The 22227-nt window shown below is 48.3% G+C and overlaps 1 protein-coding gene across 2 annotated transcripts in view; it reads right to left on the reverse strand.

Annotated features, from left to right (window-relative positions):
- ANKZF1 (ankyrin repeat and zinc finger peptidyl tRNA hydrolase 1) overlaps positions 1-22227 on the reverse strand; it is an 803428-nt gene that overhangs the window by 455677 nt on the left and 325524 nt on the right. For both annotated transcript variants that reach the window (XM_069616921.1, XM_069616920.1), the window contains exon 8: positions 8145-8367. In XM_069616921.1, the coding sequence (XP_069473022.1) occupies positions 8145-8367 (223 nt within the window). The remainder of the gene's footprint in view (positions 1-8144; positions 8368-22227) is intronic.

Below are 22227 nucleotides of genomic sequence, written 5' to 3' on the forward strand. Positions count from 1 at the left end.
ACCAGTTCTCCAGTATATTCATGATGCTAACCTGAAGAACATTTTCCCAAATGTCTGGATATCATTGAAGATTCTGCTCACTCTGCCCGTCACAGTTGCAAGTGGTGAGTGCAGCTTCTCCAAACTGAAGCTCATTAAAACGTACCTTCGATCAACAATGGCCAATGAAAGACTGACATCGCTTGCTATTTTATCAATCGAAAATGACATTGGCCAATCCCTGGATCTATCCGACGCTGTGCTTCAATTCGCAAAGGCAAAGACAAGACAAGTTACTTTTTGAACACATAATACAGGTAACATTCTAAGACTATCACCTAGTGTCTAGTGTATGCATTTTCTATTGCATTTGTATTTATATCTGGTTCTTAATGAAGTACCCTATTTACAACACTTGTAACAGATTTTTTGGTTGTCATTTTTTAGGGGTCGGGGGGGCGGGGCGCCATCGATGCTTTCCGCCTGGGGTGCAATCTGGTGTAAGACCGGCCCTGCTAGCGCCTGAACAAAAAGAGCAGTTGGAAGAGCCCATAGGGGTGGAGGAGGTGCAAAGGGCTATAGCCCGACTAAAGATGAACAAGAGTCCAGGAGCAGATGGATTAACAGCTATATTTTATACAACATTTAGGGACTTATTAGTAAGGACTCTCACTGACCTATTTAACCACTTCCGAGAGGCGGGAGAGGTTACCACGTCCATGAATATGGCGCATATCACCCTGATTCCGAAGGTGGGGATGAACCCGCACGTGTGCTCTTCATATCGTCCCATTGCACTTATCAATGTGGAGGCTAAGATCTACGCCAGTGTGATAGCGGCTAGGCTAGAAGAGATGCAACCAGCGCTGGTGATGCAGGCTTCATACAGGGACGCAATACATTTGATAACATAAGGAGGGTTCTACATGTGGTGGACAAAGTGGGGAGGGGGGGAGGAAACCCCACGTGCCTAATTATGCTAGACGCTGAGAAGGCAGTTGATCGGGTCAACTGGGCGTTCATGAAACAAATACTGCAGAGTGTGGGTATGTGACTGAACTTCGTGGGAATGATAAAGGCGATCTATCAACACCCGCAAGCCAGAGTGAATGTTAATGGGCGCCTAACCGACCCATTTTTAATAAGAAGGGGACGAAGCATGGGTGCCTGCTGTCGGCCCTTTCTCTTCGCTCTAGCGAAGGAGCCATTGGCGCACAGGATAAGGGGGAGCGAGGAGGTACGGGGAGTCAGCTGGGCAGGGACGCAACACAAGATAGGGCTGTTTCCGGATGATGTGATCCTAATGATCACAGAACTGGAGAAGTTGCTACCAGCGATATTAAAGGAGATTGAGGCGTGCTCAGAGGTCTCGGGTTTTAAAGTAAATCTCGGGAAATTCGAAACACTGAATCTGTTGGTGGGGGAACTGGAAAAGACCCAGTTGCAGAGAGGAATCCTTTTCAGATGGGCCGAGGGTCCAGTTAAGTACCTGGGAGTGAACCTAACTGCGTCCATTAAACGAATCGTAGGGACCAACCATCATCTGCTGCTTAGGCACCTTAAATCGGATCTAGCAAGATGGAGCGGTCTATATATATCCTGGTTTGGAAGAATCGCTGTAGTTAAGATGAATGTACTCCCGAGAATACTTTACCTATTTCAGGCGATCCCTCTCTCACTACCTGGGAAGCTCCTGAAGGAATTTCAAGAATGCATTATGAACTTTATATGGGGAGGGAAGAAACCGAGGATTGAACGGAAGATACTATTCAGGAATAAGGCGCAAGGGGGGGGGGGGGGGGCGGCCTGCCCGAACATATTCAAATATTACCAGGCAGCGCAGCTAAGAGCACTGGCCGAATGAGGAAGGCCAGACAACAAGAAGCATTGGGTAAGGATGGCACGAGCGGTGGCGGGTGAGCATCTGTCGAAGGTGATGGATGGAAGAAAGGAAGGGAGATAGACCAAGGGGGTTATGAAGGAATCCAATTACGAGCAATACCATGAGGATTTGGGAAAAGGTGAACAGTAAGCTCATCTTGTCGCCATGGCCGTCCCCGATGACGCCTGTATTCGGAAACCCCGACTTCCCACCGGGTAAAGAATATGGCAGGTTCAAGGGATGAATGGAGGGGGTGGGGAGGTGAGGGGGTCAGGGTGATAGGGGACCTCTATGCAAGGACACATTTTCGGGCATTTGCAGATTGTAAAAGGGAGATGGGCTTAAAGGAAGAAGACCGGTTTTCTTATCAACAGCTGAGCCACTGGGCAGGGACACCCGCGATGATGGAAGGGGCAACGAGGGAACTCAGAGTCAGAAAGGCTGATAGCGTCTGCAGGCAATAATAAAGGGCTGATCTCGGCAATAAACAAAATCCTAATGAAAAGGGAGAATGAAGAAGGGGTGGCTGTGAGGGTCAAGTGGGAGGGGATAAGAGGGAGGGCGTTTACGGATAAAGAGTGGGATAGGGTGATGAGTGGTTGGAACACCTCATACACATCGACACAACACCAGGAAATACAATTTAAGCTCCTACATCAGTGGCATTACACACTGGAGAGCCTACATAAAATGTTTCCCGCGAGGTCAGCACTATGCTGGAGGGGATGTGGGGAGAAGGGGACGATGGTGCATATATGGTGGGGGTGCCAGCGTCTGAAGCATTTCTGGCAGGAGGTAAAGTCCAAGGTGCTGGAAACAATGGGGGTAGATAGGGAATTCGAGGAGGCAGAGGTACTCCTGGGCACTATGCTTGATCAACAACAAAGGGAGGGTAGGGGGAAAGGCAGGAAGGCTTTGGGCGAACCTCATGATGGCGGTGAAGAGGTGTATAGCGAGACAATGGAACCAGAGAGAACCTATTAATCAGTGGTACTATGCGATCTGGGACACAATAGATGTGGAGAAAATGACTGCAATAGTGCGGGGACATTAAAGACCATCAGTAAAATTTGGTCTCCTTACATACAGTATGCGATAAAGGACATGTTGCATCTATATATCCCGAAGAGACTACAGGCACTGGGAATCCTTGAGGAAGAGGGGAGGGAGCCAGAGCAGGAGAGATGAATGATGAGCCACCCAAGGACTGGGGGGGGGGATTGGGGACAGGGGATGTTATAGATTACAGTAGTTGGAACCTAACATTTTGATGGAAATGTATAATGGGCTGATGTGAAGAGAAGGATGTTACTTGAAGATGTGAAAATAACGCTTTGGTTGAAAGAAAATAAAAAAAGGAACATAACATATCATAATAGTTAAGAATTAGTGACAAGGCGCGCACTCTGTTGCCAGTCAAGTTTTCCTGCATTGACTTCTCCTCCAAAAGCACGTTTTCCTGACTCCATCAATCTTCAGGGAGGCTGTGTTTCTTTACCTTTTCAGGCGTGTCTTCAATTCCTTTTCAGGTGTAACAGGTTAATTGACTATAGTGTCTCTAAGGATTCTGGTACTTGTATTTTTCGCACTTAATTTCTCTTGCAGGTGACTGGAAACAACTCCCTCCATAGCACAGATCTTACCCTTGATAGGGGGAGGGGGAAAGCTATGTTTGTGGCTCTCCATTGTAAGGCATGATGGCCCTGGTGCGGCAGCCTTTTGAGCCTGGGACTCCTGGAACATAATGGTTAAGAATTAGTGACAAGGCGCGCACTCTGTTGCCAGTCAAGTTTTCCTGCATTGACATCTCCTCCAAACACACGTTTTCATAACTCCATCAATCTTCGGGGAGGCTGTGTTTCTTTACCTTTTCAGGCGTGTCTTCAATTCCTTTTCAGGTGTAACAGGTTAATTGACTATAGTGTCTCTAAGGATTCTGGTACTTGTATTTTTCACACTCAATTTCTCTTGCAGGTGCCTGGACAAGACAAGCCTGAAAATGTAAAGAAACACAGCCTCCCTGAAGATTGATGGAGTCATGAAAACGTGCGCTTGAAGGAGAAGTCAATGCAGGAAAACTTGACTGGCAACAGAGTGCGCGCCTTGTCACTAATTATTAACCATAACATATCATAACTCTGCTGCAGACAAGCCATGTCCAGTGCAAGGGCTTTTGGAACGTGTGGTTAAACTCTTATATTCAAGAAGCCAATAGTCCTGCAAGCGACACATGGAGGGGTTCCATAAACTATGTTTCCTCGAAATCCTAAGTGCTGCATGTGGTTTCTTTCTGGAAGTTATCAGAAACATCCTACCCTGCTTCGACAGGTCGCTACTCTGTACCCCAAAACAGATAATTGCTTGAATCATTCCTTACTTCCAGCATACTGCTGCCCTTTTAAAGTCTTGTTTTCTGTTGGCTTCCCTAAACTTGGCTGCCGGGCTTCTGGCACTTTGTGTATCGGCATCCTGCTCCCGTCAGCGTTTGGGACTACTTGCGGTGGTGAACCAGAAGGAGGACTTGGACTATTAGAAGTCATGTTCAAGGAGTTTTATTAAAATAAAATGTATTCAAAATGCCTGTCTAGCCCCATCACTATGAGGTAAGTTTCCTACCTAGAAAAATAAAAGCTGTGGGTGCACGTTAAAGTCCCGATTAAAGCTCTTCAGTCCGAATCCTATCCAACTAAATGGCCCTACCACTTTAGAACATGCCCAACTAAAAAAGCAAAAGGGGAGGCTTTGTACAATAGCCTCAGCAGGGCTGCTGCCTGGCCCAACTTATACTTGACTTGCTCTCAGTCTTAAAAATTCATGTTCATCTAGCAGGATATTCTTCCCAGTCTTTATATCAAGTTATGGGTTTCAGTCTCTCCTTTTAAAAGAAAACGCTCTCTTGGTGTGAACATTTGGATCACTCTAGTAAAAAAGAAACACTTCCACCTCGGAGGCTTTGGGACTCCCCCAAAGTCCTGTAATCCTCAGACAGGTTGTTTTTCTTTAACCCACGTTATTTCACATTCAGCAAATGTCCACCCTGTTCTGTTAGAGCTCTCACTTCTGTGGCTTTCTCAGCCCTTATTCAAAGTGTTCATGTATTTTCCTTCCTCCCTCTTTCATAGGGTAATTGTACACATGGGTTCTCAGGTTCCTGCAACCTGAATAGCTTTATCAGCCGTTATTCACAATGTTCGTAACTCTCATATTTTCTTTCGATGTCCAGCTTTCTCCAAGTTTGCAGGCTCTGTTCTGACATTGGTCCAACTTCGGTCTCGATTATGCTTTGATTCATTAGTCCTCAATGCTGTTTTGCTTCCCAGTTAGGTATGTGCTGTATAAAACATCAGGCATCCACAAACAGCTTAATTCCTATTTTTCTGTGGAAAACACAAGTTGCTTCAGCACATTCTAGTAAGTTCTTTCATTCCTTTGGTGTGTGATCAGCTTTGTTTTTGTTACTATGTTGGGGCACAAAACAGTCACAATATCTGCTCCAATCCTCGAACTTTGCTCGTTGACTGTGTGACTGGGTCGGCTACCCCCAGTCAAGTGGGCATGGGGACCCTTCTCCACCTGGGCCAGGAGGCTTACCACAGTGTTTTCCAGAGCCAGTGCAGCCCCAGAGGAGGGGTAGGGCCCCAGTCTCTGTCCCCTCCAAATGCGTCTGGCTACAATTGCAGATCACCCCATAATGACCATACACCATACTGCCCAGTGTTTTCTCTATTCTCTTTCAGGACTGCCGTGACCAGAATTCCTTGTGGCAGAGGACGGAGCATAAAGCCCACCAGCTACATGCAGTGGCGAACATAAAGCCAGCAGAACATTGTTCACTGCAAACCAGTAATCCAGACACTCTTCCGTAACCGAATATGACCCCTGAAATTAACTTTGGCTGCAGCAGGCAACTATTGTGGGACACTAAAGAGCATGTGTGCAAAAAGGGGGCAGGCTTAACTAGCCCTTTATGGTTTCTCATCTCTGTAACCCGATCCCTGGGAGAAAAGCAAGGCAGAAAGTGGCAAGAGGAACTAGCTTGTAAAAGTAGATATATTGTGCATTATAATATTGGCCTAAGCACGTACACATTGAACCGCGCCATTGCGGTTTCCGAAAATGCCATCTTGGCTGCTTTGCTCTCATTTCCGAGTTTTCATTCTGAACGCGGTGAAAGCTCACCAAGTCACCGCTTCGGAAGCTTCCCTAAAACACATCCCTACACAGGAATGCTAAAATCACTGAGCACGCTGAACTCTGCAACAGAGAACCTTGAAGCACTGGCACGAACGTAGCTAATCTGTAAATTAGGTGCCATCCTGTCTTCCTGGACTGTCTTGTTTTCCGCAGTAAAATGTGAACATGCGATCCAGACATTTACAGCATATTCTGTTTCTAAGATGATCAAACTACTGAGTAGAAATACAGACTGACCTTTTAGCCTAGCACAAAAATAGATAAAGTAGCGCGAGGAATGTTACCTTGTACTGAAGAACACAATATCCTCCTACACCATTCTCGGCGTTGCTTCCCAGACAGTAAATAGTCTGTAGGGTGACATGGAGCATTCGAGCACATGTTGCTATGGTGAATTGCCCACGTTCTTAGGTCTGTAGGTCACAAGTCATTATCACGTGAGGAGCTAGCCCGAATCCGTCATGGTATTCTAAAACTGCATAAACACCCCTATGCCCACACATTTTTGCTCACTTTTCCAATGCCTGTATGCCGTGTATTGTAAAAGTGGAGTCAGTTCGAGTGTGAATAAACGGTTTACATATTTGTTCCTCGTGACTGGTGTATTTTCATTACTTTACAGTAGCCTCATATTTGTAGACTAACAAGCTGAGCAAGAAGGCCAATGAAAAGAGAAGGAGGATAAAAAGGTACAGGAAGAACACGGAAGTGTGGGTTATTCGGGTGAGGTCAAGGGAGGAGAAGGCAGACCAAGAGAACAGGCAGAGGAAGAATGATGTTGCAGAGTGTGGAAGAGAATTACAGAAAGCATGTTCAAGGTGAGGTATTGGTTGGCGAGCAAAAGTAGTACTTGGATGTGAGTGCATGTATGGTGTGTACGGTCAGTGAGGCTAAATGGGGTGTAGGGGAGTAAGTGAAATTGAATGCGAAAGGTGATTGAGCGAGTGAAAGGAAGAGGACTGTGAAAAAAGGAGGGGTGTAGTGTAGAATGGGAGCAGAGAGTCATGGGAGTGGAGAGTAGTAGAGTTGAGAGGGAGAATAGGAGTAGACATGAGGTGGGATAACATCCAGGGAACAGAGCGAGAGAGATAGAGACATGAGGAGAGTAGAAGGGAAAGGAAGGGAGGCACATCAGGGTGAGCAGTAAAAGGGTGTGAGAAATAAAGATTGAGTGAGACCTGGATGAGTGGAAGGCACTACTTCCTGATACCATTCTTCTTATGGAACCCCAGATTAGGATCCATCTCAAAGACAACAGAGGGAATACGAAATACAGGGTGCTTGACTTCAGCCTGCCAGGTTCAAGATAGTAGGGTTTACCGCAATATAGTGAGCACCTTGGGATTTAGGGAAGACGAGAGAAGGACGTCCCTTAGTTGGACCCCATTGAAATCTTTAATAAAAATCCTTGAACCGTCTTTGAGGATTGGTATGTTCTTGAGAACACATGTGACAATAGTTATAACAGTAACCTATTGGATTTTAAGGCAACTATCTATAGAAAACCTTGGCTATCCCTTTCATTCCTATTATTTTTCATATTAATCAGTGTCAATACTTGTCTGCTTGTTAACACTGGGTTATCTGTTAACTTATATCCGGCTTCGCTACAAATCCTGCTCCTGTAACATTCCACTCTTGCCTGGTGTGTATGTTGTTTCATTAGGGCTTCTCCTATTCTACGATACCTGCTCTTCTCTTCGAGAGCTACAACCTGATGCACCATGCATACCCACTCAAGAGATATCCCCTACTGCATGCACCCAAAAGGGATGCCCACAGAACCCCTCAGGAAGGCCACGCCACTTGCGTCTTCTCTTGGATATCCAAATCTTGCCCCTGTGCACCTTTCCTTGATCAACATCCTGCCCGTTCTATGCGATAGCGCTTGCATCACCCTACGCCATGCACACTTCTTTGGATGGTTGGCTTTTCTGACATCACAGTCAGTGCTGCCACACACTGCACATCTCGCAAAATGTCCATCCTTTCCCCATCCACTGTGCCTCTCCTCCTTAGATAGGACTTGCTTCCATTGACCACACCCCGCCTCTGTAGGTCCTTCTCCGTGGTTAGCTCATTATCTCACCGTACACCTGCAGAGTAGACAGCATGGCATGGACACGCTGCACTTCCTTGAAGGTAGCTCTCCGAGTGGCAAAAGGAACACTGCACACTCTGGGATCATTCTTCTGGAATGGGGCATTCTTCTTGCCAAAGAAGATGCTCTTGTTGTGGCTGGGAGCCCTCAGGAAAATGGCACGTGCAGTCTTGAGGTACTGTGACCAACTCTCCAGGAGATCCTGGACATCCTGCAACAGGGAGAAGACCAGACAGTGAAGTAGACTTCTATTGATGAAAGACAGAAAAAACACGGCATGAAAAACACTACAATCTCAAGTCACGGGTAATCAAAATGGGTAAATAGCTTGAATGTAAAATAGGTTGTAGTGTAATGGGCATGTGCATAGAGGCTATGCCCAGCGTGTGCGTCATATGACTGTTGCACAATAGCTTTGGTGCCAGGCAGAGAATGAAATGAGGAAGGAGGACATCAGAATCACATGTTTTCATGTAAAACAGAATGCTGAGGCATGGAAAGAGGAAAGAATAATAGAGCATTGGTCAAAAGAAAGAACATTATATCTTTTGCTGGAAACTAATAATTGTGGGCAAGAAAGGGAGAATGAGGGAAAAGAAAAAGAACTGGGATCTTTGCAAAAAAAGGAAATTAACAGTGGGGGTGATTGGGTTTTCACTTAGCATAACCATTAGGTTTCTGTGCAGCAAAAGGTCTGTGGAGGTATTTACAGCAGCCACTGTGTCACAATGAACCCACCAGAACCAGTTTTCGTGCCTGCACGGAATAGAAGTGAGCGATCTCAAGAGGACACAATTCCAGGCACTGATGCCTATAGAAGAGAGAGGACTGACGCATACCTCTGTTGGCCCTGCCGGCAATTAATGCATGCTCAGGATGGCTAAGACCATAGAAAAGCAAAAACCAGGTTAGCACAAAATGCCTGTGTCAGACATTCAAATACTGGTCTAGGAAATAGGGTGTGGGCTCTGTGATTACCACCAGTCTCAACCACAGGAACTTCTCTTTAGTGTGCCAGGAGTTCATTGAAAGGCTGTTCGGGAAACTGACAGTCATGCAGGGCCCAGTGCTGGGTTGGATTAAGCGGGAGAAGTTTTTTTTAATATATAAAGGTGGATTAGGGAATGTATGGTTATCTCTCATGGTTACTGCCAGGGTGTACAATGATAAGGGAATAGGCCCACATGAGGGGATGGTCCTCGACAGCAGAACCTGCACTTAGGCCCACCTTGTGGCTGATCATTCTCTGTGGTACCTTTGCCAAGTGGGAATTCCTTCAGAGGTTTGCCTTGAAGTTCATGGTAAATCAGCAGACAATAGGGAAAATGTGGTTTGCTTGGTGAATGGCGCAGGTTCACAATTCTTCCAAAACTCTGGCTGGACAATCAGCACAATCCGGGTCCCCAATCCTCACAAAATTGCTATTGTTTGCATGCATGTTAATACCTTACAGATCCTACATTACGCCCCCTGTTTGATGTCCCAGTAAACAGGACATTATACAAAGCCCTCCTTGGGTGGATTGCAGCTACGGTCCCTAAGCCCACCACTGACCTTGGAACTACTGGTTGTGTTTATGCATTTCTGCTGGTCAGAATTGGATTGTGGCAGCAGCAGTGATGGCTTTATTCTACTGCTATGCTCTCAGGTCCTCAAACCTCTGCTTTTATTACTACATCCGGGAGAACTACATCTCCATATAAGTAGATGCACGTAGGAAAGAAGTGTGCCGGACTTCTGGCATCCATTACAGAGGTGCCATTATTCAAAGGCCTAAATAGATGGGGAGGGGGAAGAGCGCGCTCTCACAGGAAGTGATTTATTCTGCACAGTGGCTTCCTCTGATCCCAACATCCTTGACAGAAGTCCTTGTGCAATCCCATTCCCAAATGCTTACTGGGGCATAGAGGGAAGGTGGGTGAGAGGTAGATGGGGAGACTCTGATCTCGGATAGCCAGAAATTGATTGAAGGAGAACAAGGGGCGGGGGGTGGAGGAGGACCACGTCTTTGCATCACAGCAACGTAGGAGTGGTCCATTCCTTTTTACTGTGGCTGGGTTAATGTCATGTGCTGCTCAAGCTAGATTGCTGGAATGATTTCCCTTCTTTAGTCAAGTAAAACTACTTCTGTGCTGTGGTTTGGAAACAGCGCAGCATGTTAGTCAACATGCTTGAATGTTAAAATCTTGTGATTTTGGATGGTTCTAATTTTATCTGGATCTATCCACCCTCATCCTAATATACATATGTTAAGGCAGAAATAAATATTTGGGAATTCTGTAGGAAAGTTTCCCTTTCTCTAATTAGGATCACAGTCCCATTTCTGGTCATCAGAGAAACATTTACTGAAGCCCCCCTACCACTCGAACCCTTTTTGACTCATTAAGAACATACTCACCTGCAACACCACCATAATGCTCCCAGGCCCATGGGTGCCTCTTGGGTACCCTGTTTGTGCACTAGATTGATTATATCACCTTGCAATGACTTTAGGGAATAGGCTGGTGGCCATTAAGTTTTGGCTTCACCAAAGCCGATTTACCATGTTGGTAGCTCAATGTACCTTTAAGTCCTACTCTGTCATTTTATTTTAAAGGAATATTTTGTTCAGGTTAACCACAAGGTAGTGCTAAAATGGCAGTGTAAGCCCAGCCATACCCACATTTTCTACAACGGCTTGAATTGGTGTACACCAGTTCTTGGCCTTCAGTATGCCATTTCCTGTGGGGGTGGTAATTGGTGAGTAGTGGATTTAGACGCCAACCATATTCGCTGACTGGCAAACCCTATATTTTTAGCTCCCTAGCGTGATTAGCTAGTACTTCCATGCTGGGAAAGTTGCCAGGCTGTTTTACAGCCAGATGAACGCTTTTCTGAAGTTCTCATGGCGACTTGGTGCTAGTCGCTGTGATTTCCTGCAAAAGATGTTTTGACCCCAGCACTCTGCCTCCTCAGCTCTTCAGGACTGTGCTGGGCCGACTCCACCATAGTATTCGACATATGACTTTTTTCTGTGGTGGACCCACTGCAACTTGCCTTGCCAGTTAATCCAGCTTTTTTGGAGTCTTCCTCAATGCTGCTTTTACTTCTGGGTGGAGTGGCCCTACTCCTAGGAAGGACGATTGTTCTTCTTTCCTGCCGTCTGGGTCGTCGTTGACCAGATTTCCAGGCCCTGGCAGTTTGAAGTATCCAAACAACACCTTAATAGAAAATGTGTACTGAGTGGGTTGTTTGGGGATTCCTGAACCGACATTTCAGGAAATATCACAGCGAGTACCTCCGTTTTGGACACAGCGTTGGTGGGTTTTTCTTGATCCGGATCCTCAGGTACCCCCGTTGTCGGTGAGCAGGCTGTCTTTATTGGTTTCCAGGCTGTACTGCATTCCCCTCAGGGCTGCTGGTTCTCAAACATTTCTGGAGTTGTTTCTGAGGGACTCATCAATCGTCACCTGCGGGTGTTTGGCACAAAATCCTCACCTATGCAATAAAAGTGACTTTCCTGTCTTTTGCCCATACACGTGGATCACCTTTTGATTTTGCCCTGTTTATTCCTAAGGGGAACATTCACGCACCGGAAAGTCTTTTAAAGAGTACTTTCCTGCGTCCAGTTGAGGTCAAGTGAGTTTTAGGTAAAAGACTAAAGTTTAGCTTGCAGCTGTGAGTGTATATGTATTCTTTAAGTCTTGTCTTCCACTTCTTCGAATGTGAACACCTGATTTCAGTGCAACCTTTATTACTGTCACTATCCATTTCCCCTCTGAAGTTTAAAAACATGGTGCTGTCAGACTAAATGTATATTGTCATTTAGTGTTCTCTGGCTGTGTTTAAGTAATGCCCCCCCCCTCCCAAACCCCGGACTGTAGGCCCTACATTGACTGTGGCACACATTTTAATTTTCTACATACTATGACCTACAGGTCTACAAATATTGTTAATTTATTGGTGTCCGCACCAGAATCCTGTTTGACTATTATTACTGTTTGTTGTAATGCCTGGCTCAGTTTTCTCCCACCCTTTTTTCTTTATATGTAATGTGCGTACCACTACATAGTAGACCTATATTATAGTGAAGGATGGTGTTTTGTCTCTATGATATGTGACGAATCCCTATATGTTGTTACTTCTCCCCCGGCGGGAGCACCTTCCAAATCTGTCAGCGAGGTGAGGACGCTACCAAACAGTTTCCCTGGGTGCTGCACAGCAGGAGGATCTCATGGGGAGAGACTCCCTCTGTGGGGATAAGGACGACCATCTGGGACTGTGAGAAACCTGAAGGTGTCTCACCTGCTAGTCTCCGGGGATCTTTCATACAGGTGGCCAGGACACGGCCATCACTTTTGGATCCAGTTTCTGTGGGTGGACCAGTGCTGGAGGATCACCTGGATATGGGGTCCTCGGGGAGTGGAAGTGGGACACCGGATGGCGAGACGCGGTATCTGCTTCCCTGTAACACCTTTTCCCCAACCTACCAGGTAGGATACTTAGGGACTCACCCCCGCCCCCTTTACCAACAAGAACACTTTCTCACCGACAGCTCACTGTGAGAAAACAGACCAACACCCAAGCCGTATACCTGACATGTCCCAATACAATGGTCAGGCAGGGTCAGGCTATTACTGATCATTACACACACCTGACTTCCATCACACTTCCCCACATGGATAAAAGGCAGAGCACAAAAGCACACTCTGAGCAAGTCAAAGCACGCGAGGAAGCAGCAGTTCCAAAATGGCAGTTTAATACAAGGAGAAAGACGGCAAGACCGAACAGGGTTGCAAGGAGGGAAGTGCCCTTGACCTTTTCAGAGAAAGACTTACTTTCAAGAGCCTTCGAGAATCAGAAACATAAGACCCGGAATCAAAGCTGAAGAAACCAGCCATTGTGTGTCGGAGGTACCTGGGTTTAACCTGCGTCGATAGCCAAGGCGGGGAGGACCGTTTGCTGCCGTGGTACTGTCCCTGGCTCCTAAAACAAAGCAGCACCAGTAAAGTCAACACAGCTGGTGAGTTGGGGAGATTGATAGACCGGTCTGTGTTAAAGCCAAGGTTGCAAGAGGCAACATTGTATAGAGAAAACTGAAGAGAGCAGTGTGTGAAGCGTATGTGACAAGCGATGCGAAAGTCTTCGATAAACAGCAGATGATTGACTGAACTTTTGAAGCCAAGACAGATACCGTAAACAAACTGGTTCGGCACATCGTGGGTGCTCATTCAAAGGTCTCCGTTAGGTATCCAACTGAAAGGTGGCAAATGTAAAAAGGAATTGTGAAATCAAAGTGGTCCTGCAATGGGTCAAGTCAAACCCTGTGCACATTTGAAAAACTTTGATAGTTGATACTAACTGAAATTGGTCCGAACCCGGCTGAGGGAGACTAATCGTATTAAGGAGGGGATCTGAGCCCCGCTGACGTGTATCCGGGGTGACCCGTGAGTCCCCCGAGAAAGAATATTCTATGAACATTGTGAAAGGATCTGAGCCCGGAAGAGGGGGATCCAGGGTAAATAGTGAATCATCTGCACTGAATACTTGTAAGAGGAAAGCAACTTTGCATTTGTTTTGTTGTGTCATATCAGGCCCTCTGTATGAAGAGACTTTGATAGGCAACGAGACATGGGCACAGAAGGCCCTGATGCTAATGATTGAACTGTATCCTTGTGCTAAAGAAACCAGAGATTGTGCTACGCTCCAATGAACTGCCTTGTCCCGTGCTGAAAATGTGGGGAAGAGAGGCAAACGGCCTGAACATCCTGACAAATCATTTTGTGAACACTTCTTTATTTTTCATAAACACTAAAACCCACACTATTTGTATTTAGAGGTAAGGATTGGCAATATGTTTTTTAGTATAGGCCCTTTCATTTTGACGAAGATAACACTAGGACTGCATTATTATTATTTGATGGTCGTAGCTTGATCACTTCTGTAGATTTAGGATTAGATAGGTGTTTATCATACCTTTGTTGAAGTACAATAAACACCCTTGAACTGTGGTCACTTGTGTCTTACAGTGGATACCATGCCTTCCTTACAGCGCACAGTCGGCACAACACTGTACTCCCTAACCCATAACCACCTCTATCCTCCTATTCCTCTACTCATCCTGGCACACCTCAATGTTATACTGTACTGTTGGTACCATACCTTCTGTAAGTACTGACATGAAGAAAAGGCGCAAATCCATGAAGAACACCTGGTGGAATTGTAATGAAGATTCTAGCTTTCCGTAGAGGAGTGGTTGTGAGACAGAGATAAAAACTGACAAGGGACTTACAGAAATTGTTCCGAGGCCCGAGGAGCTGCATTTGGAGAGCCAAAGCCGCAGCAGCAGACCAGAAAGAAGGACCGCTCAGCCCGGGAGATTCAAAGAGGAGGCGGAGAAGAAGGAAGTAATGCAGCCTCGAGAGAGCAAAGAAACTGGTTGCGTGGGGCTGGTCTGGAGCAGAGCTGGAAGTTGGGAGCCTGTGTTGGGAAGGAGAGATGCAGGGCCAGACCAGGCAAGCAGAGCAGCACTTGCACAGCCTGACAAACAAAAGCAAGAGCCCAAGGAGGACCAGCAGAGCGTCCAGGAGCCCAAGAAGGTAAAGGGCCGACGCCGGTGGGGGCTTGAGGGGAGAAAACAGGGTCTGGGACCGACATCGAGAAGTGAGGCATCAAACTTCTAACTTCCCCGGAGGATAGCTCAGCGGCAACGTGTTCGCCTTGGAAGCAAGATGACACAAAGTAACACAGGTTCGATCCCTGGGTTCGCGCTAAACCACCTCTGGGTATTTAAGCGCCTTATAAATACGCAACTAAGACAAAAAAAAAACACAAACAATTACACAATTAAAAAACAAATAATTCCTGTAACAGCGCCTTGATGCCCGCAGGCTGTGTGAGCGCTTTAAAATGCAAATAAATAAATAAAATAAATAAATAGGCAATACTTGGCAAGAGAGTAAGCCAAGTGGGCTGAACAGAAGAGTGAGAGAAACCGGGGTCTGGGAACCACATCGAGAAATGAGGCATCTAACTTGTGGCATGGCAATACTTGGCGAGAGAGTGAGCCAGGTGGACGAAATCGACATGTGAGAGAAACCGGGATCTGGGACCCAAATCAAGAAGGGAGTTATCTTCCTTGTGACAGTAATTGGCAGTTTAGTGAACCAAGTCTGCCCACTCAGCAAATATGGGGAATATGGGCAAGCAAGGAGGAAGGAGGAAACCTGAATCTTCTTCCTTGTAGCATTAGTCAGTTGTACTTGCCCCACCTTAACGTTAGTGGTTTTACATCCCCAGAGAGTTGTACAAAAACAACCTAAACAACATTTACGAACACTCAGACCATCATCTGCATTTCTAGACCATCTCTCCCCTTTCCTTCCACCCAAGCTTCCTTAGAACCAGCATAGAGTCAGTGCGGTGATGTATGGTGTAGAACCTCTCTGTCTACAAGATCAGCCGGTCAGATAGCACAGCCAGTAGAACTCGCTTTGACGTCCGTGCAGATCCTGCTGACGCAGGTTTGAATCCCGGCAGGGCCAAACTGAGCCTTTTGTTCTTCCGAGGTCAATAAATGAGCCCCACACACCGTGGGAAATAATAGGCAGCGCTCATATGCCTGTGGGTTCGTATATAAATACAAACAAACAAACAAGAGTGGACCAAGTGAGCAGTGACAGGGGGAAGCTTTGGTCTGAGACCCTAAACATTATGGGAACTGAGTTGCGGAGCAGCTTAAATGGGAAGCAAGGAGACCAGGGGAAGGGAGCCATTTCCCCTGGGCTCAATAGACTGAGAAATCTAAGAAACCAGGAGAAGGGAGTCATTCTCCTGGTAGTGTGACACTTGAGGAGAGAAGGCAAGGAGCCTGGGGAAGGGAGTCATTCCCCCTGGCTGGTGACGAGCTGCAGCCAAGAGAAGAGAGATGCTAAGCCTTCTAGCTTATATTGAAGGTGCAGTTATACGATAATTGTTCATAATTGATTGTTGAGCTACCTTCTACTTTGGAAAGAATGGATCTAAGATGGTCGACTGTATAGACGCCTTTGATATTGGATGGAGCCATTAAGAACAGGTGACCACGGCTGTTGGCAGCAAGCTGATGTGGATGTGAGCCTGGGCTGCTCTGCCTGAGCTGCCGATATCCCAAGGTACAGATCCTGGTTCCTGCTGACTTCCTGCTTCGGAGCGAAATCCAGAGCAAAACCCTGTCTCCGGCTCAAAGGCCTGCGGGTAAGGAACTGGCTGGTCACCATTTTCGGCAAGCTAGAGGCCCGCCATGAGGCCATAGTGGGAGGTGAAGCAAGCAGAGAAGGCTCCAGACAGCTGCCGGCAGGGAGCACAGTGCTGGTGAGCGGAGGCAAAGGAGCCTGGCGAGGGACCCAGTCTCCAGATCCCGGCACCCGTAGAGGTAAAGATGGCACCAGGAGGCAGACCCAGAGTGGTGATCACATAGCGGGTGTAGGCCTTACGTCAGTCCAGGCAACGAGCGGCATTGATGCCGGGCCAGCAGCAGTGAGCACCGGTCCATAAGAGTGCTGGGTGAGACGAGACTGGGTGCCCCGGCCAGTAGCGGTGATCACACAGCAGGTGCAGGCACTGCCCGCTGCTAACTCACACCAGCCCTGACAATGAGAGGCATGGAGGCCGGGCCCACGGTGGTGAGCACTGGGCTATGAGAGTGCTGTGGGTGAGCTGAATGTGTGCCCGGGACTGCAGCAGCGAGCCTGCGAAGAGAGGTGGAGAGGCCGGGGTTGGAGACATGACGCGGGTTGGCTCACTGGCCATGCTGGCTGAGGGCCCAGCAAGCAGAATGGAGGAAGTGCAGCACGGCCAGTGAAAGTGGTCAGAAAGTTGGACATTTGCGGTAAAGCAGGGGCGACCATCTGGGCAGCTGGAAGCACATTGGTTAATAAGGGAGTGGGGCACTGGTCCACAAATAATTGTTATACTCCCCCGACACGCGGACTGGCTCTTCTGCCGCCGGGGAGTACACCCGAGTCTGCCCAGCACTGACAGCGGCCCAAGACGGTGGTATGTGTATGTGTACCCTAGTCCACACGAGCGTCATCATTTCCCCAGGCAGTGGACCAAACGGCTGTGACCCGAGAACAGCCCTGAATAGCAGTTGAAAGGAGAACCTGCATGGCGCACACCCGCAAGGGCTGGGAGAAATCAGTGATGCCTCGCCCGCAGTGGGAGCCTGCTCATTGGGCTATTGGAGAGGGCTATGAGCAACTGTGTCAACAGGGGTGAACACCTGCGGTTGGGTGCACCGGGCTGGGAACTGGACACAGTGATAGCGAGGTGCATGGCAGGCGCAGGCTCGGATTGGCTGCCATAGCCGGGCAAGGGTGCGTGTGGGTAAAGGGGGGATGCATGCCGGTGTGGGTGCCTAGCTCTGGAGTTGGGGGCGGTGGGGGGAAAGCCCACCCCTAAGGCACAGCAGTTGGCAGCGAGGTGCGGAAAGGTGGAGAGCATACCACATTTGGGACTGACGGGGGCCGAGCTGGTGCAAAAGAACTGTGACGGCCGGGGCTTGCCCCCCCCAGGTCCGTGACGTGCAGCGCCATGGTCAAGGACACAACTAAGAAAGGGGGGCTCCAGAAAAGAATGGACCAGTATACAGTGAGCTTACCCCCACCCTCTGCCCCAGGCTCTGGCAGGGACACTGCGGGAGAGCAAACGCAGGATTCTCACATTTCACTCACAGACATGTTGGGAGCTATAGGGGAATCCAGGTCCTCGGTTGAGGGGTATGAAAATTGGTGGGCTGGCGTCAGAGGTGTCTTTTCTGAGGCAAGGCTTGAGGAGGGAGAGGCAGAACAGCGCATCTTGGACTCCAAGGATACTCTTCGGAAACTAGAGAGGTAAATGGCTGCAGAGCAGAGGATAGGGAGGGGAGGTCGTGACACAACAATCTCTGCATCCTGGGGTTGCCTGAGAAGGAGGAAGGGCCCAGCATGGAACTCTTTTTGGAGCAATAGCTGGCAGACTTGTTTGCCCCAAAGAAACTTTTAAAGTTCTTTTCAATAGAGGGGGCACACAGGATCCCAGTGAGTCACCCCATCCAGGGCGCGCGACGCCCCCCCCCCCTCGTACCATAATTGCAAGACTCTTGAATTACAGAGACCGGGAGGCTCTGCTACAGATGGCTAGGGCCACTGCCCCAATTATTTACAATAGTCACAGGATTGGCTTCTTCCCAGATTACTCTAGGGCAGTCCAGAAGGCCTGCCAGTCCTTTGATTCGGTGAAGAAGTTGTTAATAACGCTCAGGATCAAATATGCCCTCTTCTTTCCTGCACAGCGGAAGGTGTACCATGAGGGGACAGTTCACCTCTTTCACAACCCTACAGAAGTGTGGGCTTGGCTGGAGACTCAGATTTTGTCTGCACCTGGACTTAGGCTGCCACAGGGAATGTCATGGCCACTAGACAAGGGGCCAGTCCTTCCTCATCCCCAGGGTCCCATTGGACGCAGTCCTGGCGCCTCTGGCGCCAGGCTCATATAAAAGTGTGCTTTGCACACTCTATGCCAAGGGCGTGTGCAGCTGGACCGGGCGTGGCCATAGAACGGAATTGGAAGGCACGTGCCAAAGTCCCAAAGAAGGGCAAGGGGAAGTCAGTAGGCGGGGCTAAAGGGAGGGGCCTGAGCCAGCCTATATAAGGCCAGTCCATCCACGTGCCTTTGCTTCACGTTATTCTGCTTTCATCATCGTAACGCTCTCCGCTGTGCTTACCTGCGCATCACTGGGTTCCTGCAGCCCCATCCTGAAGACATCCCTGAGAGCGCTCCTTATCTGCAGCCTACCGCTACCTCCCTGAGCGCGCTCCTTACCTGCTGCCACCCGCTACATCGCTGAGAGCGCTTCTTACCTGCATCCCATCGCGGCCAGAATCGGAGTCCTCCTCTTACCTGCATTCCATCACGGCCGGAGTCGGAGTCTTCCTCTTACCTGCATTCCATCACGGTCGGAGTCGGAGTCTTCATCCTGCAACCGCGAATCTTCATCGAGAATCCGGACGCCATTCTTCATCGTCGGCCTGCACCTACGAGGAAATAAGAACACAACAGGTTAGAACTCATGTGCATATCGAACGCACAGCCTTGTCGTACAAGAGACTAGAGTTTCCTTATAAAGACCAACTAACCTGTCACTGTTGAAACTCCATCAGCCTCTAGAGACTTCTGGACTCACTTCGGTCCCAATTTACTTCTCCGTACCTATCGAAATGGCATGACACATAGCAAGAATTATTATTAGATGAAATACAGACAGTCTAATCGAACAATAGTCATAACAAAAGACTTACCTTCCAAGTGGATTGGTCACAGCTGGTCTGGATCAACACTCCCACGGACCAGTGAAGTAACTCGGTCCGCTCTACGCGCCCCTGCTAGAATAAGCAGGACGGATAGCTCAGCATTATAAAACTACAGGTGAGCTTATATGGGAAAGCGCTTGCATACAGTATTTTGCCATGAAAGGGTTGGGGGAAGTCACGATATCCCCACCCCATTTTCATTGCCTCTCTTCTTCACTCAGGGGCAACACCCATCTTCCGAGCAGCAGGCCCAACCACTATCTGGAGGGGAAGGCGATTCCGAGGAGTCAAGTCAAGGGAGGGCTCCAACCGTGCCCCAACACCCCCGCGGAGACCAGGTGAGCGTAACAGGGAAGGCCCAAGCTGGAGTCTGAGCCAATCCTCACTTTTGTTTGACTCACAGACCAAGCAACAAGCCGCTAGCGCAGAAGCTGTGCTGGAGGCAGAGGGTGACGGTTGACTGTTGACCATAGCATGGGATGGTACCGGTGCTCAGCTGGTTGCTGCAACACAAGGGGATCATGAGTTATATGTGGCATTTGGTGGGTATCTCGGCTCGCAGCGGCTTCTTCAGCGAGCACCCCGCACATGGGTAGTGGTATTTTCTTGAGTCCGTTTGACGCGAGGTTTCAGGCGACAGGTACTTCATGTTGGGGGCCGGGGGGCTGGAGGGGAGGAGTGCAGGGTGGAGAGGAGGGGCGGTTGCTATGGTTGACAATTGGATTGAATGTCATGTTTGAGGGCTCTATAGGATAGGGGGGTTGAGGGGACTTCGGGTTGGAGCCTGTGGGGAGGTGGGGCTGTGATTCCCAGCAGGGATAGATTGTGAATGTGGTTTATCAGGGAGTATTGCACATGAGGGGAGGGTCTCGATGACCTGGAATGTAAACGGGCTGTGCTCTAGCGTAAAGTGTAGGCTGGTGTTACAGTTCCTCAATAGGCACTTCTCAGAGAGATGCACCTTGCCAGGACCAAATGCTAATTCTTTAGACAAGCAAATTATAAGATGGCCTACCACGTGGGATTCTCGAGGGGTTCACGGGGCACCCTAATACTCCTGCACAAGAGGGTCTCCTTCCAGTTTACATAAGTGAGATCCTACCACAGGGGGATATTTGTTATGGTGTAGGGTAAATTGTGGGGGGGCCACATGGTGCTTGGTGGCGGTATACACACCTCCCTGCTTGCGCTTGACCTTCTTACGGAGCTCCAGGCACTGATACTCCGCTACCAGGGGGACACGTGGGTGATGGGTGCGGGACTGTTAGGCAGAATTGCATGCAGTACCCTCTGGGACCACCACATACTATTAGGACTACAGGTGTAAGCAAATACCAACCTTTGGTATAAGTCTGTACTACACAGTTTTGTGGTAGCGAGCTGAGCAGCCAGGCTTATCTCAAGAGGGAATGTGAGCAGTACAAGAGGTTACACAGAGGTCTTACAATCACAGTGGTTCAAGAAGACACTTACACTCAAGGTTTCTTGGTAAAACACTTATAAATTTATTACACAATCATTTAGAAAACATTCACTAGAAGGAGGCAACTTAATATTATACACAAATATACTTCAGCACAAAACCAATACGTTTCTGAACAACTTAAGCTCCCCTGAAATAGGAGCCAAAGGGTATTTCAGTCACTTAAACTGGGAAGGCAAAGGCACAAGTTAATAGAATAGATCACCTATACTTCATAGGCAGTGCAAATAGTTATGGTTCACTACAGGACTGGATTCAGTTCAATATGCCTAGGCCAAAGTAAATAGGCTAGTGTCTTGGATAGGAAAGAGCAGTTCTTGAAGTAAACGGTAAAGTCTTTGCGAACGTTTTCAGAAGTAGTTTGTACGAAAAAGAATCATATGTTGGGTCACAAGCTGATTAGGCCTGCAAGTTGGGAAAGTTTCACAAACTTTCACTGCGAGAGAAGCGTTCTCTCAATCGGGTTGGCACAGTACCTTAGTATGAAGCAAAAGATGCAGCGGAAGACGTTGGTTCCTGGCAGTTCCTGCCGATCTCACTATTCCTGAACCTCAGTCGTGGGGACAAGAGGGAGGACGTCGGGGGACTCCTGCACTGCACGGGTCAGTCGGAAAACGCAGACAAAATGGAGTCACTTCAGTTCAGGTAGCTGTTCTTCAAGCACACAAGCTGGTGTCCTTCCCCCTGGTTAATCCTAACCAGCTCCGAGAATGGTATCCAGGTGGCTTACGAGTTGATTGGTCCTACCAACTCAAAGGAAGAAGTCATCCTTGAAGGTTGCTTCTCTGTAGAAAGGAGCTTGGCATTCGGACCTGCAGCAGGGCTTCACAGGCCAAACCAACGGTCCAGGAGTTGCAGCAGCCGTCCTCTTTCAGCTCGTCTTCGGTTCTTTTGTTCCAGTGGTCGACTCTGCTTTCCAGTCCAAGAGACTCACCTTTTAAACAGTTTTCTCCCATTCATTCCAGCCAAGCTGCCACTCACCCAGCAGGGTGGCTGTCCTTGCCAGACAGCCAGCCAATCATGCAAGAGTGCATTTGGATCTCCTAATAGACTAAGCACAGGGAGTGTCGTGCACCTCCCTCACTTCCTGTCCACCCCAGACACTCAAGACGCCAGAGGTGGTATTCTATCCTGAAGCCCGCCAAAGGCATGGAAACAAAGGGACCAAAACTGGTTTGGCGCGCAGATACAAACACTAGAAGGACCTTTCCAAAAAGAAATTGCGCAAAAAGAAGACCGGGACCCGTTTAAACAAAGGGGCTAAAGGCGCCATCTTGAA

The sequence above is a fragment of the Ambystoma mexicanum genome, chromosome 9 (assembly GCF_040938575.1).
Source record: "Ambystoma mexicanum isolate Mex_15411 chromosome 9, UKY_AmexF1_1, whole genome shotgun sequence".
In the NCBI taxonomy this organism is placed as follows: domain Eukaryota; kingdom Metazoa; phylum Chordata; class Amphibia; order Caudata; family Ambystomatidae; genus Ambystoma; species Ambystoma mexicanum.